Consider the following 16,329-nt stretch of genomic DNA (forward strand, 5'->3'; position numbering starts at 1 on the left):
AAACCAACAAAAGTCTAAGATCGCGCATCCAGACCTTGCCAAAACCAATGCAAGAGTGGCAGGAGTGAAATTGTGAGGCACGTGCACCTGACTTGTATTGGCAGGAAAGCGGTGCTTCTCGTCCCAACAGTGAGACTGTGAAGCTTGCACACCTGACTTGTATTGGAGGGAAGGCAGTGCTCCTCGAATACTGTGATTTTTGGATGCATATAACGAGAAGTTGGTAGAAATAGGTTCCTCACATAACTGTGAATCCCCATAGTCTGAAGACGCATATAACAAGGATAGGGTGTAGTTCTGGATCACCAGACTTGAATGCCACAGATCAAGCCCTCAGCAGAGTACGACACTTCTAGTTCATCCACAGCTTTTGATTTGGGTATTTACAGTAAGTTCTCATATGCACACATTCATTTGCTCAGGTTTTAATTAAGTCAGTGACAGCTGTGGTGTATTCATTCAGACTCAAGGATGAATCCCTGAATAGAGTTCAGTCCACCAGCTCAAAGCAGTCATGTAAGCGCCCCATGCCTTCTTGGTCCTCATTACTCTTGCTGTGGTCTTCAGTCTCTGCCTATACTCGGAGAGAAGTACAGCCTGTCTTTCCAAAGAGTGTACACGGAACAGCATGGTAGGCAGTCTTGATCATAGTGTAACAGTGGTCCAATGTGTTGTTTCCTCTAGTACTACAAGTAATTTGTTGGTAATAATTTAGAGACTTGTTCAAGGTGGCCTGGTTAAAATCCCCCAAGATCATGGGGAAGGCATTAGGGTGCACTGTTTCATGCCTGTTGATTACGTTGCTCAGTTCGTCTAGAGTTTGTTTGATGCTGGCCTAAGGTAGGATGCATACCAGGATGATGACAGAACTCTCCCATTGCAAATAAAATGAACAACACTTGATCACAAGATGTTCCAAGTTGAGTGAGCTGGACTGGGACAGCAGCACCACATTCATTCACCAGAAAGGTGATCATACCTCCTCTGCCTTTGAAAGACTCAGCTGTCCTATCTTGGTGGTGAATTGTGAAGACCTGAGTTGTATTACTGTGTCCTGAATGGAATCAGAATCAGGTTTAATATCACCAGCACATGCCATGAAATTTGTTAACTTTGTGGCAACAGTACAATGGAAAACATGATAATAGAGAGAAAAAGAAAACTGAATTACAATAAATATATACATGTATTAAATAGTTATATTAAATAAGTAATGCAAAAAAAGAATTAAAAAAATAGTGAGGTAGTGTCCAAGGGTTCAATGTCCATTTAGAAATCAGATGGCAGAGGGGAAGCTGTTCCTGGATCTTTGAGTGTGTGCCTTCAGGCTTCCGTACCTCCTTCCTGATGGCAACAATTGGAAGAGGCATGTCCTGGGTGGTGGAGGTCCTTAATGATGGAGGCTGCCTTCCTGAGGCACTGCTCCTTGAAGATGTCCTATGGAGGCTAGCGCCCATGATGGTGCTGGGTAATTTTACAATTCACTCATGTACAATAGCACTCCATACCAGATGGTGACTTGCCCAGTTAGAATGTTTTCCATAGTGCATCTGTTGAAATATGCGAGTGTTTTGGTGACATTCTAAATCTCTTCAAACTCCTAATGAAATATAGCCACTTTATAGTTTCATCAATATGTTGGATGCAGGTTAGGTCCTCAGAGATATTGATACCCAGGAACTTGAAATTGCTACCCCTCTCTACTTCCGATCCTTCTATGAGGACTGGTGTGTGTTGCTTTGTCTTGCCCTTCCTGAAGTCCACAGTCAGTTCTTTGGTCTTACTGCCGTTGAGTGCAAGGTTGTTGATGCAACACTACTCAACTAGCTAGTATATCTTGTTCCTGTACATGCTGTCATCAATATCTGTGATTCTGCCAAAAATGGTTGTATCATCATCAAATTTTGAAATGGTGTTTGAGCTGTGCCTTGCTGCACAGTCATAGGAGTAGAGTAGTAAGCTAAGCACACATCCTTGAAGTGCAGTAGTGTTAATTGTCAGCAAGTTGGAGATGTTATTTCCAATCTGCACTGATTGTGGTCTTCAAGTTAGGAAGCCAAAGATCCATTTGCAGAAGGAGGTACAGATGCCCATGTTCTGTAGCTTTTCAATCAGGTCTGTAGGAATGATGGATTGAACATCAATAAGTAAGCATCCTGACATAAGTACTTGCATTGACCTGTAGATCCAAGGCTGCATGGAGAGCCTATAGACCTATTTTGGCAATGGGCAAATTGCAGTGGGTCCAGGTCCTTACTTCGGCAGGAGTTGATTCCAGCCATAACCAACTTCTCAAAACACTTCATCACCGTAGCTGTGAATGCTACTGGATGATAGTCATTGAGACAACTCACTCTGTTCTTCTTGGGCACTAGTATAATTGATGCCCTTTGAAGCAGTTGGGAACTTCCAACTGTAACAATCAGAATGACAATGTCTTCGAACACTGCCACCAGTTGGTTGGCACAGGTTTTTAGGGCCTTGCCAGGTACTCCGTCAGGGCCTATCGCCTTGTGAGGGTTTGCCCTCTTGAAAGACAGCCTGACTTCGGCGTCCGAGACAGAGATCACAGAGTCACCAGATACTGCAGAGATCCTCATAGCTGTAGTTTTATTCTCCCTTTCAAAGTGAGCATAAACAGAGTTAAGCTCATCTGGGATACAGCATCACTGTGATTATTGATGTTGGGTTTTGCTTTATAAAAAGTAAACTTGCAAACCTTGCCAGATTTGACATGCAAATGATATTGCCTCCAACCTCACTCGGAATTGTTTCTTAGCTCTTAAGATAGCTCATCGCAAGTCATACAGGGTTTACTTGTACAGACCTGGATTGCCAGACTTAAATGCACAGTTCTAGCCCTCAACAGACTACGAACCTCCTGGTTTGTCCATGGCTTTTGATTTGGGTATGTACAGTAAGTTCTCATAGGTGCACGCTCATCCACGTAGTTTAAATGAAGTTAGTGCCAGCTGTGGTATACTTGTTGAGACTCAAAGATGAATCCCTGAATGGTGAGGCTTTTCCAAGTCTCCATAAAACAAAATATGCAACAGCTTTTGATGTCCCTCTAGTACAGCACTCTTGCTCTTCAATTTTATTTAGCTGAGACTGTACATTTGTCAGCAGGATAGTTGATATTGGGAGTCGAAAGCCATGCTTCTTTAAATGAACTTTTAAACCAGCATGGTAACTTCTCTTCCACTGTCTTTAAGGGGAACTGCATCAGCAACCAGAGTCCGTTCAAGTTTCATTGACTTTGAGTAGAGATAGATTTTATAGTCACCTTAAAATTATGTTTCTTGCTATATAGTCCATAGATGTAGCTGTGGTTTTCAGCCGTAGCAGTCTAAAATGGGAATATTTGATTTCCATTGAAGCTGCTCACACAGGTAGCCTTCTTAATGGTGCCCTAGAAGTATATTATGTCTAAAGCTGTTTCTTAAATGCAAAACTATCAACATTTTCATCTTTTCAAAACCTCTCGCTTAGTGGCCGAAGTTTCACTGAGTAGTTGTGAATGCCAAAGACATATATAGAAATATTCAATTGCCCTAACCACACCAATTGATTTAAACCTGCTGCAGTTCATCTTTGCAACATTGCACTTCTTCCGGTCTGGTGGCATTTCATTTGGTGTACAGGATTTGGTTTTATGAATGCATGTGAAACCAAATACAGACCAAGTAGCTTCTTTGCAGAACTCCTATATTCAGTGCATAAAGGTGATGCTGAGGTTCCAGTTTCCTGACATTTTAATTCTATATTCCCCTCCTATCTGTCTGTGGCTTCTACTCTTTTAGAGTGAAGCCCAATGTAAGCATGACGATCTGTACCTTATTTTCAAGGTGATACATGACAGCCTGTAAACAGTGGTATCATCTGGGCAAAAGTGGCTCCACTCTATCAGTGGCCAATCCTTTGTGCTCATTATCCCTCCCTCAGCCTCTTTTTAACTTGTAATCAGCTTGGTTTCTCACTGTGTCTGTTCCAACAAAGCATCTGCAATTTGAAAGATTAACTGTTTCTCTTTCCACAGATGCACCCTGACCTGATGAGCATTTCCATCTTATTTAAGAGATAAGACCATAAGACAATGAGATACAGGAGCAGAATTGGGTTATTTGGCCCATTGAGTCTGCTCTGCCATTTCATCATGGCTGATCCATTTTTCCTCTCTATCTAGCATCTGTAGTTGTGTTTTTTCTCATTTTCAAGGCAAAGAAGAGAATGGATGGAGTTTTTCTGAATTACAAGGTTATAAGATTGATCTAAATCATCAACAATCAGAAGAGGGTTATTTAAGGTAATATGCCAAAATGAATGGCTCGGATCTAGCACTCGACATGGTGAAGAATGGAGTTTGCAGTTTTCAGAAGGGTACTGGTAAATAACTAATTGTAGAAAATATACACTTAGACAACTTCTTGTGTCTCCAAACCATTGCCTACGTATAGGGGAAAGTAGAAGACAAATGATATGAAATGAATTGTCCTTCATAAGAGTGGTACAGATTGATTGGGCTGAACAAACTCATTCTGCATTGTAATACTGTAAACTAACACTGATCAATAACCAATTTGTAACCTGCTAGGTGACACAAAAACAAAGAAAGTATCACTTTGATGAAAAATCCATGCAGAAGAAAGCTCTTCTGAATTTTCTTTGACAGCTTGTTTCTTGCAGAGTCTCCTCCTCCTCCTCCCCCTCCCCCTTGCTGTCCTGTGCCTTAAGGTCAGCACTTCCACACTCATTGATGACAGAGCCAAACTTTTTGAAAACTCATCCCTACAACTGTCACAGCCAAAAAGTACAACACAGTATTAGAACAACACAATATTAAAAACAGCATCTATTTTTTTTTATCACACAAACCAATTAACTAGCAGAAAAATATTCAATCTTCAGTATTAAAATGACTCCCTGCAAGGATAGCTGTTAGTTTTCTAAGATTATTTATGTTAAGCAATTTCTCTGTGACCTTGGGTGAGTTGGAACGAACTTGGAATATAATGAGCATATGATAAGATTAGAACTTGCAGATTTTGAAAGTTCTGCAAAACTTTACAGATCCTACTTACAGACACTGTTTGAAGTGAATCTGTAATGCTTGTTCTTTCACCATCTTTCAATACTCCGAACAGAATAAAGGCTCGACCTTCAACATTTTTTCCATAAGTGTATCTGTAATGAATAAGACCAGGAATAAAATGCCTCCAAAGCAAATGGTTGATGTTTGAAATTGTCACAGCACGGAAATCTTTTCATTCTCATGTCCCATTCTTTCAAAAAGTAATTTGCTGAATAGCTTATTCAATTCTCTTTTGAAAACACTGTTGCCTGTCAGAATATTTCTCTAAGATTCTCGCATATCCCCCCTTGCATCATTTATCCATGGTTTTAAATCTATCCCCCAGTTTTTGAATCATCCCTTGATGGTGAACAGCTTTCCTCTCCCTTAGTAATCTAAACCATTCTTGATTTTGAACCACCTCTCATATCTCCTCTCCGTCTCCTTTAGCTCAAGGAAACAAGTGCATCAAATCTAGAAGCTGAAACATTTCTTCTAAGCTAGGGATCATTCAGGAAAATTATTTCACCTGACCTTCCTTCGGATTGACACACATATTCCTTCTACTGTTGCAAAATGCTTACTAAATTTGTCCGCCACTCCTTTGTCCTGCCTCACTTGCGTCATTTTCCACTGGACTAATATCCACTCATGGTATATTTGAAAAAACTTTTTGTACCTCTTTTATATTATTAGCTAGCTTACCTTCATATTTCATCTTTTCTATCCTTATGGTATTTTTAGTTGCCTTCAGTGGTTTTTAAAAGCTTCCTAATCCTCTAAGATCCCGCTAATTTTTGCTGTATTATATGCCTCCTCTTTGACTTTTATGCTGTCTGTAACTTCCCTTGTCAGCCACAATTGCCTCATGCTCCCTTTAAAATACTTCTTCATCGTTGGGATGTATCTATCCTGCACATTCCAAAAATCCCCCAAAAACTCCAGGTGCTGCATTTCTGCCTTTATCCCTGTTAGTGTCCCCTTCCAGTCAGCTTTGGTCAGTTTCTCTTTCATGCCCCTCTGATTTCCTTTACTCCACCGTAATAAGGGTGAAGAATGCAGGATGAAGGTGCTGTATTTAAATTTGCGTAGCATTCAGAATAAGGTGGACAAACTCATGGCGCATTTAGAGGTTGGTCAGTATGACATTGTGGGCATCACTGAACTGTGCCTGAAAGAAAATCATAGTTAGGATTTTAACATCAAAGGATATACTTTGTATCGAAAGGACAGGCAGGAAGGATATCGGTGGTATGACTCTATTGGTATGAGATGGAATTGTATCTTTAGAAAGAGGTGGCATAGGGTCAGAGAATGGTGAATCTTTGTGGGTGGAGTTAAGAAACTGCAAGGGTAAAAAAAATTATAGGAATCATATATAGGCCTCCAAATAGTAGCCAAGATGTAGGCTTGAGATTGCAAAGGGAGCAAGACGGCATGTAATAAGGGTAATGTCACAATTGTAATGGGTGACTTCAATATACAAGAGGATTGAGAAAATCAGATTGGTGTCAGATTGCAAGAGGGAATTTGTTGAGTGCCTACGAGATGGCTTTTTAGAGCAGCTTATGCTTGAGCCTACTCAGGGAAAGACTATCTTAGATTGGGTGTTGTGTAATAATTCAGATTTTATTATTCAGCTTAATGTAAGGGAACCCATTGAAGACAGTGATTATAATATGATTGAATTTATAATGCAATTTGGGAGGGAAAGCATGTCAGATTATCGGTATCACAATGAAATAAAGGGAATTACAAAGGCATGAGCTTGCCCAGTTGGATTGGAGGGGGATACTGGCAGGTGGCCAAGTGGCTAAGGCGTTTGACTAGCGATCTGAAGGTTGTGAGTTCGAGCCCCAGCCGAGGCAGCGTGTTGTGTCCTTGAGCAAGGCACTTAATCACACATTGCTCTGCGATGACGCTGGTGCCAAGCTGTATGGGTCCTAATGCCCTTCCCTTGGGCGACGTAGGTGCTGTGGAGAGGGGAGACTTGCAGCATGGGGAACTGCCAATCTTCCATACAACCTTGCCCAGGCCTGCACCCTGGAGAGTGAAGACTTTCCAGGCGCAGATCCATGGTCTCGCAAGACAAACGGATGCCTTTTTAAACTGGCAGCTATGGTGGCAGAACAAAGGTGGCTGAAGTTTCTGGGAATAGTTCACAAGATACAGGGATAGATATGTCCCACAGAAGAAGTTCTGAAATTGCAGGGCTAGGCAACCGTGGCTGATAAGGGAAGTTAAGGACTGCATAAAGCCAAGGAAAGGACATATTAGGTAGCAAAAGTGATTAGAAGTTGCCTGACTGGGAATTTTTAAAAATTCAACAAAAGGCAACTAAAAAAACCTGCAAGAAAGGAAAAGGTGACATATGAGGGCAAACTAGCTGATAATATAAAGCAGGATACTAAAAGTATTTTTCAGTTATATAAAGAGTAAAAGAGAGGTGAGAGTTGATATTGGACTACTGGGAAATGATGATGGTGAAGTAGTAATGGGAGACAAAGAAATGGTAGATGAACTTAATAAGTACTTTGCTTCAGTCTTTACTGTGGAAGACACCAGCCAGAGGTCTGTGACTGTCAGGGAGCAGGAGTGAGTGTCATTGCTATTACAAAGGAAAAAGTGCTAGGCAAACTGAAAGGTGTTGAGGTGGATAAGTCACCTGGACCAGATGGACTACATCCCAGAGTCCTGAAAGAGGTTGCTGAAGAGATGACAGATGCATTGGTCCTGATCATTCAAGAATCATTTGATTCTGGCAAGGTCGTGGAGGACCGGAAATTCCAGATGTCACTCCACTCTTTAAGAATGGAGGAAGACAAAAGGGAGGAACTTATAGGGCAGTTAGCCTAACCTCAGTGGTTGGGAAAGGGTTGAAGTCCCTTATTATGGACAAGGTTTTAGGGTACTTGGAAACTAATGATAAAATAAGTCAAGGTCAGCATGGCTTCTGTGAAGGGAAATCTTACCTGACAAATCTGTTAGAATTCTTTGAGGAAGTAATGAGTAGGGTGGACAAAGAAAAGGCAGTGGATGTCATTTACTTAGATTTTCAGAAGGCATTTGATAAGGTGCCTCACATGAGCCTGTTTAACAAAATAAAATCCTATGGTGTTATACGAAATATACTGGTATGGAAAGAGGAATGCTGACAGGCAGAAGGCAGTGAATGGGAATAAAGGGGGCCTTTTCTGGTTGGCAGCCAGTGATGACTCAGTGACGCACACTGGAACTCTCTAATTGCGCTACAAGATCATCGGCCTGATTCCATATACTGCGTGCGTTCAAAGACATTTAGTCCTTTATTCATCACCTTTTTAATTTTACCTCCATGTTACACTTCAACTCGTACCAGTTTTGCCCTATCATCAGCCTCACTACACATTGCATCTATTTGTATAGCAATTGCCCTATCCTCAGCCCTATCATTCAGGTTCCCATTCCCACGCCAAATTAGTTTAAACCTTCTCCAACAGCTCTAGTAAACCTGCCTGCAAGGATATTTGTTGCCAAGGCCTCAGGTATATACTGTACTTTTTGGACAGGTCAAAACTTCCCCAGAAGAGATCCTAATCACCCAGAAATCTGAAACCCTGCCCCAGTGCTAATTCCTCAGCCACACCGTCATCTGCCAAAACATCCTATTCAATGGCTGCTCTGCTGATACGTCCCCTCTTTTTATTAGCTCAAATAAAACTCACTCCTGATGAGACTTACAGATTTCAAATGGATCCCATCCTGCATGACATACTCTCACTCACTACTTCAAACAAATATGCCCTTGAAATAAAAGAGAGGTTTATTCAGGTTCCAATTCAACACTGGCCAACACACAGCTCCCCCGCAATTTCCATATGTCATTTAAATCAATGCAGAAATGAGAGTAACACGACACCCAAATTATGCACAAGTGGTGTCAACAACTCTCTCCCAATTTATCCAAGAATCCCATTTTCTGATAGAAAGCAATACCAACCTTGCAGTGACTGTAACATCCAATTCCTTGTCATCAACATAGAAAAAGGGCTGTTGTGAAGCCAAAGTAACTTCAAAGCTTGGCAACACTGATAAAGATACAAGAAAACCAATAATGTTTAACCCCATGAACAATACAAAGGTCTTAGACAATGAAAATCTGTATCACTTCTTATCATGTCATCCTCAAAACTCTTTATAACAAATCGATTAATTACTCTTGTGGGTGCAAAAATTACAACCTGTGATTAATTCAGATCCCATTTAAATGTTGCCTTTAATTTAGCAAAATGGCTCCATTTGGATCTCAATAATGCAATCTTGTATGCTAAAACACATGAAGAGTCATTAGGATTAAAAACAAACATATCTGAGAGATACTTAATAAATTAGACACTATTCCAATTTTGGAGAAAGATCATCAATTTGAAACATTTTTATCTCTCCATAATTGCTATTTGACTTGCTGAGTATTTCCAAAACTTGTTTTTTATTTTAGATATTTTATTTTAGATGTGCTATTTTGCATTAGAATATATTGTTGCACATGACAAAGGGTTGGTCAAGCTGGAGATACAAAGCGTGTCCCAAAAAAAAATGTAGAATGTTTAAAGAAGTAACTGCAGAAATTGGGGTCTTGGCAGGTGAAGGATTGTCCGACAATTAGTGGAACAATGGCATTCATAGACATTAAAGAAGTGGATGTAGGAGGAATGAAGATACCTCAGAGGAGTAGAGAGCTGAAGAAAACTATGGTGCTATGGTGGGTTGAAATTATAGGTTGCAATTACACCATCCTCCAAGGAGAGCAGATTAATTGGAAGTAATTAAATGTGACCTTCTTAGGTTGGGATCCCTGCACTGATTTGGGTATTGTTACAGCAGATCGTTTTAAAGTGATTTTAAGGCACCAGCATTGTAAAAGAACTGTTGGTGCTCTTGTTCAGCTTTCTGCAATGTGAATACAGTTATCACTTCCATCTCATAGATGTGCTGCTTGCTTGAATCTTGCTGGTGGATATCAAAAGATGGGGCATTTGTAGAGTAGGGAGGAAAAGACCTACTGGAACATTAAGAACTGAATTATATACCATCATCCAAAATACTTGCTTTAACATGCAATTGACAGAAGATATCTCAAGGTAGAAACATCTCACACAAAAACATTTTCCTCTGGGTTTCATGTCAGCTATAATCTTTCTATCAAAGGAAACTATACTTTTACCTTTAATTTCACTCATCATGTTTAAATACAATATTTAATTTCCCTCACCGTATTCTTTCACTTCAAATTGAGTTGTGAAATTTGCATCAGGGGCATCTTTGTAACTTGCAGAAATCTTCCATATTCCAATACTGCAAAATATAGCTGATATTAAACCACTGAATTATATGAATTTTTTGCCAAGTTTTTGAATATTTGTGGTTAACAAATCAACTTCTAATAAAAATATCTTCTCCTTGAAAATCAATAAAAAGCCTCTCTTCACTACTGTACTGACTTACCGTGAGATATTCTAAAAGGCACAAATAATTTAGATTAGAAAACAAGTCTGGAACACACTTGAGATTATTGCACACACCATCGTGCCAGTGTGAAGCATTCCACTGCCATGGGCATGAATGACTTCCATCTAGTTGCACTCACCCCCATCATTGCAAAATGCTTTGAGAGACTGGTTCTATCACATCTGAAATCCTGTCTGTCCTCTACCCTGGTCCCCCATCAATTTGCCTATCGCACCAACAGGTCAACAGAGGGTGCCAACTCCATGGCACTTTACTCTGCCCTGACCCACCTGGACAGCCCCAACTCTTACGTCAGAATGCTGTTCATTGACTTTAGTTCGGCATTCAATACTGTGAACCCCTCCAAGCTGATCACCAAACTTTTCTAGCTTGGTATCAGTGTATCACTCTGCAATTGGACCTTGGACTTTCTGACTAACAGACCCTAATCAGTTAAGTTAGAAAACCTCTCCTCCTCCATTCTCACCCTGAACACTGGCGTGCCTCGAGGCTGTGTGCTGAGCCCTCTTCTGTACTCCCTTTTCACCTATGACTGCATTCCTGTACATGGTTCTAACTCCATAATCAAGTTCACAAACGACATCACGGTGGTTGGCCTGATCAGAGGGGATGACGAGACGGCCTACAGGGATGAGGTCCAGCACCTGGCCCTGTGGTGTGCCAACAACAACCTGGCCCTTAACATCCAGAAGACCGAGGAGATCATTGTGGACTTTAGCCATGCTAGGAGCCACCCTCATGTCCCCATCTACATCAACGGAGCTGTAGTGGAGCGTGTATCAAGCTTCAAATTTCTTGGAGTCTACAGTTCCGAGGATCTCACCTGGTCCCTGAACACCTCCACCCTGATTAAAAAGGCACAACAGCGCCTTTATTTCCTTCGGAGCCTCAAGAAAGCTCACCTCTGTCCCAGGATACTGATGGACTTTTACCGCTGTACCATTGAGAGCATACTCACCAACTGCATCTCAGTGTGGTATGGTAATTGTCCTGTATCGGACCGCAAAGCACTTCAGCGTGTGGTGATAACTGCCCAATGGATTATCAGCACACAAATGCCCACCATTGAGAACATCTACCATAAACGCTGCCTGGGCAGGGCGAAAAGCATTATCAAGGATGCATCTAACCTTAACCATGGACTTTTCACTCTCCTCCCATCCAGTAGGCCCTACAGGAGCCTTCACTCCCACACCAGCAGGCACAGGAAGAGCTTCTTCCCTGAGGCTGTGACCCTGCTGAACCTCACATTTCAGCTCTAAGCAGTATTGCACCCATATTGTACTGTCTCAGTACTTTTATATTTGTGTGCTGTAGCACTTACTTTTTACCTGCAGTTATTTTAAAAAAGACACTATTCTTTGCATTTCTGGTTAGATGCTAATTGCATTTCATTGGCTTTGTATCTGTACTTGGCACAATAAAATTAAATCTAATCTAATCTAATCTAATTAATTTTAGCTGACAAGGTGAAAATTGGGACAGGATATTTTGACTCAGAATAACAAACCACTTCTTCCTGAAATACACAGGAAATGGCCAAAATTCAAAAAGCCCTTGTAAAATAAATTCATTATTGGGATCATCCAATTCAAGGTGTAGGAGTGGATTGGGTAAAAGCAGACAAGCACAGTAGTCTTTATGCTACCTTGGGGAACTTGTGTTATATGTAATTTGATTTTGAACTGAAAACCTAAAAGTTAAGAATTAGATAGCACACAAACCAGGAAAGGATATTTAAATACTAGCTTTATGGTCACTGTTACTAAGGTTAGATGTTTAATCCAGATTTATATTAGAAATTACATTTAATTGTGGTAGGATTCAAACTCGGGACTAAAAATACAGAGACACAACTTGATTACTTGTCCTAAAATTCCCACATCCAGGAAATGAGTCGACAGATTCTCTCATCACAATGGGGTCAGAAGAACCAAAATCAGCAGGAAACATCAGAAACCATCTGCATCACTACTGGATGGGTGTGTGATATTGGTACTGATTTTGTTTTTGTTTGTACTGATTTTCAGTGCTGAATTTGCCCCCCCCCCCACCAAATATAAGAAATAAGAGTCTGCTATGCAGCTTTTGAGCCTTGTCTACCATTTAATAAGATTGTAACAGATCTGATCTTGGCAGTCCGTGCTAGATATTGCTATGGAACTAAAATGCATCCAAACCTGCAAGAATATATGCACTAATTCTGTTCCCAGATTTCTGAGGTTAAGAAGTTGGAATGAGAAGAAATTCTTCCTCATTTCCACTTAAACAGACAATACCTTATCCTGAAAACATGCCCCCAGTTCTAGATTCTTTAATAATATGAAATGTCTTCCCAAATCCACTCAGAATTTGATGCTACCCAATGACTGTATGATTCCTGCAGATGGAGGTTTATCTCAGATTTCCGTGATCCCCTCCCTTAATCTCAGTTTCATTCAGATCTTCTTTATTTTTTTAAGCTTTAATAAACAAAGGCCCAAGCTCTCTGACAGTAATCTTTGTAGCAAGAATTTGTAAATACTTCACAATCTCTGGTATGCTATAGGTGTTTCCAGTAATTCCAGTGGAATCTTTAATAATGACTTCTTTCCGTTCTACGATAATATCTTGTGGATTCTGAAAATAGAATTAAATGTCAGAGATAAATTGGAGTATTAATTATACCAATCCTCCAATCACATATTAAACTGATGATTCACACAATTACATAGAATAGTACAGCATATTACAGGCTCTTCGGCCCACAATGTTGTGCCGACCCTCAAACCCTGCCTCCCATATAAGCCTCCACCTTAGATTCCTCCATATACCTGTCTAGTAGTCTCTTAAACTTCACTAGTGTATCTGCCTCCACCACTGACTCAGGCAGTGCATTCCACACACCAACCACTCTCTGAGTAAAAAACCTTCCTCTAATATCCCCCTTGAACTTCCCACCCCTTACCTTAAAGCCATGTCCTCTTGTATTGAGCAGTGGTGCCCTGGGGAAGAGGCGCTGGCTATCCACTCTATCTATTCCTCTTATTATCTTATACACCTCTATCATGTCTCCTCTCATCCTCCTTCTCTCCAAAGAGTAAAGCACTAGCTCCCTTAATCTCTGGTCATAATGCATACTTTCTAAACCAGGCAGCATCCTGGTAAATCTCCTCTGTACACTTTCCAATGCTTCCACATCCTTCCTATAGTGAGGTGACCAGAACTGGACACAGTACTCCAAGTGTGGCCTAACCAGAGTTTTATAGAGCTGCATCATTACATCACGACTCTTAAACTCTATCCCTCGACTTATGAAAGCTAACACCCCATAAGCTTTCTTAACTACCCTATCCACCTGTGAGGCAACTTTCAGGGATCTGTGGACATGTACCCCGAGATCCCTCTGCTCCTCCACACTACCAAGTATCCTGCCATTTACTTTGTACTCTGCCTTGGAGTTTGTCCTTCCAAAGTGTATCACCTCACACTTCTCCGGGTTGAACTCCATCTGCCACTTCTCAGCCCACTCCTGCATCCTATCAATGTCTCTCTGCAATCTTTGACAATCCTCTACACTATCTACAACACCACCAACCTTTGTGTCGTCTGCAAACTTGCCAACCCACCCTTCTACCCCCACATCCAGGTCATTAATAAAAATCATGAAAAGTAGAGGTCCCAGAACAGATCCTTGTGGGACCCCACTAGTCATAATCCTCCAATCTGAATGTCCTCCCTCCACCACCACCCTCTGCCTTCTGCAGGCAAGCCAATTCTGAATCCACCTGGCCAAACTTCCCTGGATCCCATGCCTTCTAACTTTCTGAATAAGCCTACTGTGTGGAACCTTGTCAAATGCCTTACTAAAATCCATATAGATCGCATCCACTGCACTACCCTCATCTATATGCCTGGTCACCTCCTCAAAGAACCCTATCAGGCTTGTTAGACACGATCTGCCCTCACAAAGCCATGCTGACTGTCCCTGATCAGACCATGATTCTCTAAATGCCTATAGATCCTATCTCTAAGAATCTTTTCCAACAGCTTTTCCACCACAGATGTAAGGCTCACTGGTCTATAATTACCTGGACTATCCCTACTACCTTTTTTGAACAAGGGAACAACATTCGCCTCCCTCCAATCCTCCAGTACCATTTCCGTGGACAATGAGGACATAAAGATCCTAGCCAGAGGCTCAGCAATCTCTTTTCTCGCCTCGTGGAGCAGCCTGGGGAATATTCCGTCAGGCCCCGGGGACTTATCTGTCCTAATGTATTTTAACAACTCCAACATCTCCTCTCCCTTAATATCAACATGCTCCAGAACATCAACCTCACTCATATTGTCCTCACCATCATCAAGTTCCCTCGCATTGGTGAATACCGAAGAGAAGTATTCATTGAGGACCTCGTTCACTTCCACAGCCTTCAGGCACATCTGTCCACTTTATCTCTAATCGGTCCTATCTTCACTCCTGTCATCCTTTTTTGTTTTACATAATTGAAGAATGCCTTGGGGCTTTCCTTTACCCTACTTGCCAAGGCCTTCTCATGCCCCCTTCTTGCTCTTCTCAGCCCCTTCTTAAGCTCCTTTCTTGCTTCCCTATATTCCTCAATAGACCCATCTGATCCTTGCTTCCTAAACCTCATGTAAGCTGCCTTCTTCCACATGACTAGATTTTCCACCTCACTTGTCACCCATGGTTCCTTCACCCTACCATTCTTTATCTTCCTCACCGGGACAAATTTATCCCTTACATCCCGCAAGAGATCTCTAAGCATCGACCACATGTCCAGAGTACGTTTCCCTGCAAAAACATCATCCCAATTCACACCCACAAGTTCTAGCCTTATAGCCTCATAATTTGCCTTTCCCCAATTAAAAATTTTCCTGTCCTCTTTGATTCTATCCTTTTCCACGATAATTATAAAGGCCAGGGAGCGGTGGTCACTGTCCCCCAGATGCTCACCCACTGAGAGATCTGTGACCTGACCCGGTTCATTACCTAGTGCTAGATCTAGTATGGCATTCCCCCTGGTCGGCCTGTCCACATACTGTGACAGGAATCCATCCTGGACACACTTAACAAACTCTGCCCCATCTAAACTCTTGGAACTAATCAGGTGCCAATCAATATTAGGGAAGTTAAAGTCACCCATGATAACAACCTACACACATCAAAGTTGCTGGTGAACGCAGCAGGCCAGGCAGCATCTATAGGAAGATGTGCAGTCGACGTTTCAGGCCGAGACCCTACGTCAGGACTAACTGAAGGAAGGAAGATAACAACCTGCTATTTTTGCACCTTTCCAAAATCTGCCTCCCAATCTGCTCCTCTGTATCTCTGCTGCTACCAGGGGGCCTATAGAATACCCCCAGTAGAGTAACTTCTCCCTTCCTGTTCCTGACTTCTACCCATATTGACTCAAAAGAAGATCCTGCTACATTACCCACCCTTTCTATAGCCGTAATAGTATCCCTGACCAGTAATGCCACCCCTCCTCCCCTTTTTCCGCCCTCTCTGTCCCTTTTAAAGCACTGAAATCCAATTGAGAAGCTGGCGAGGTCAGTAGTTTGCAAGGTTGTCTGGCAGTGGTGGCTTGAGGCACTCAAAGTCCAAGGCTTTGTTAGCTCAAAGATGCATGCACACCTTATGCACTCCTGTCATCTCAGATCTCAAAAGATAATCAATTGGACTACAAATCACTTTGGGAAAAGAGAGGAGGGGGGAAGTGGCATTGGGCAACAGGGAGGATTTCTAATAC

General features: G+C 41.6%; 1 protein-coding gene across 1 annotated transcript in view; it reads right to left on the bottom strand.

Moving 5' to 3' along the window:
• Nucleotides 1-16,329, bottom strand: part of LOC140191280 (complement C3-like) — a 215,486-nt gene that overhangs the window by 180,747 nt on the left and 18,410 nt on the right. Inside the window, exons 5-8 of the mRNA XM_072248549.1 lie at nucleotides 13,104-13,198; nucleotides 10,323-10,405; nucleotides 9,051-9,138; nucleotides 5,082-5,184 (exon numbers count right to left, since the gene is read on the bottom strand). Of these exons, the coding sequence (XP_072104650.1) occupies nucleotides 5,082-5,184; nucleotides 9,051-9,138; nucleotides 10,323-10,405; nucleotides 13,104-13,198 (369 nt within the window). The remainder of the gene's footprint in view (nucleotides 1-5,081; nucleotides 5,185-9,050; nucleotides 9,139-10,322; nucleotides 10,406-13,103; nucleotides 13,199-16,329) is intronic.

Source organism: Mobula birostris, chromosome 32 (genome assembly GCF_030028105.1).
Source record: "Mobula birostris isolate sMobBir1 chromosome 32, sMobBir1.hap1, whole genome shotgun sequence".
In the NCBI taxonomy this organism is placed as follows: Eukaryota; Metazoa; Chordata; class Chondrichthyes; order Myliobatiformes; family Myliobatidae; genus Mobula; species Mobula birostris.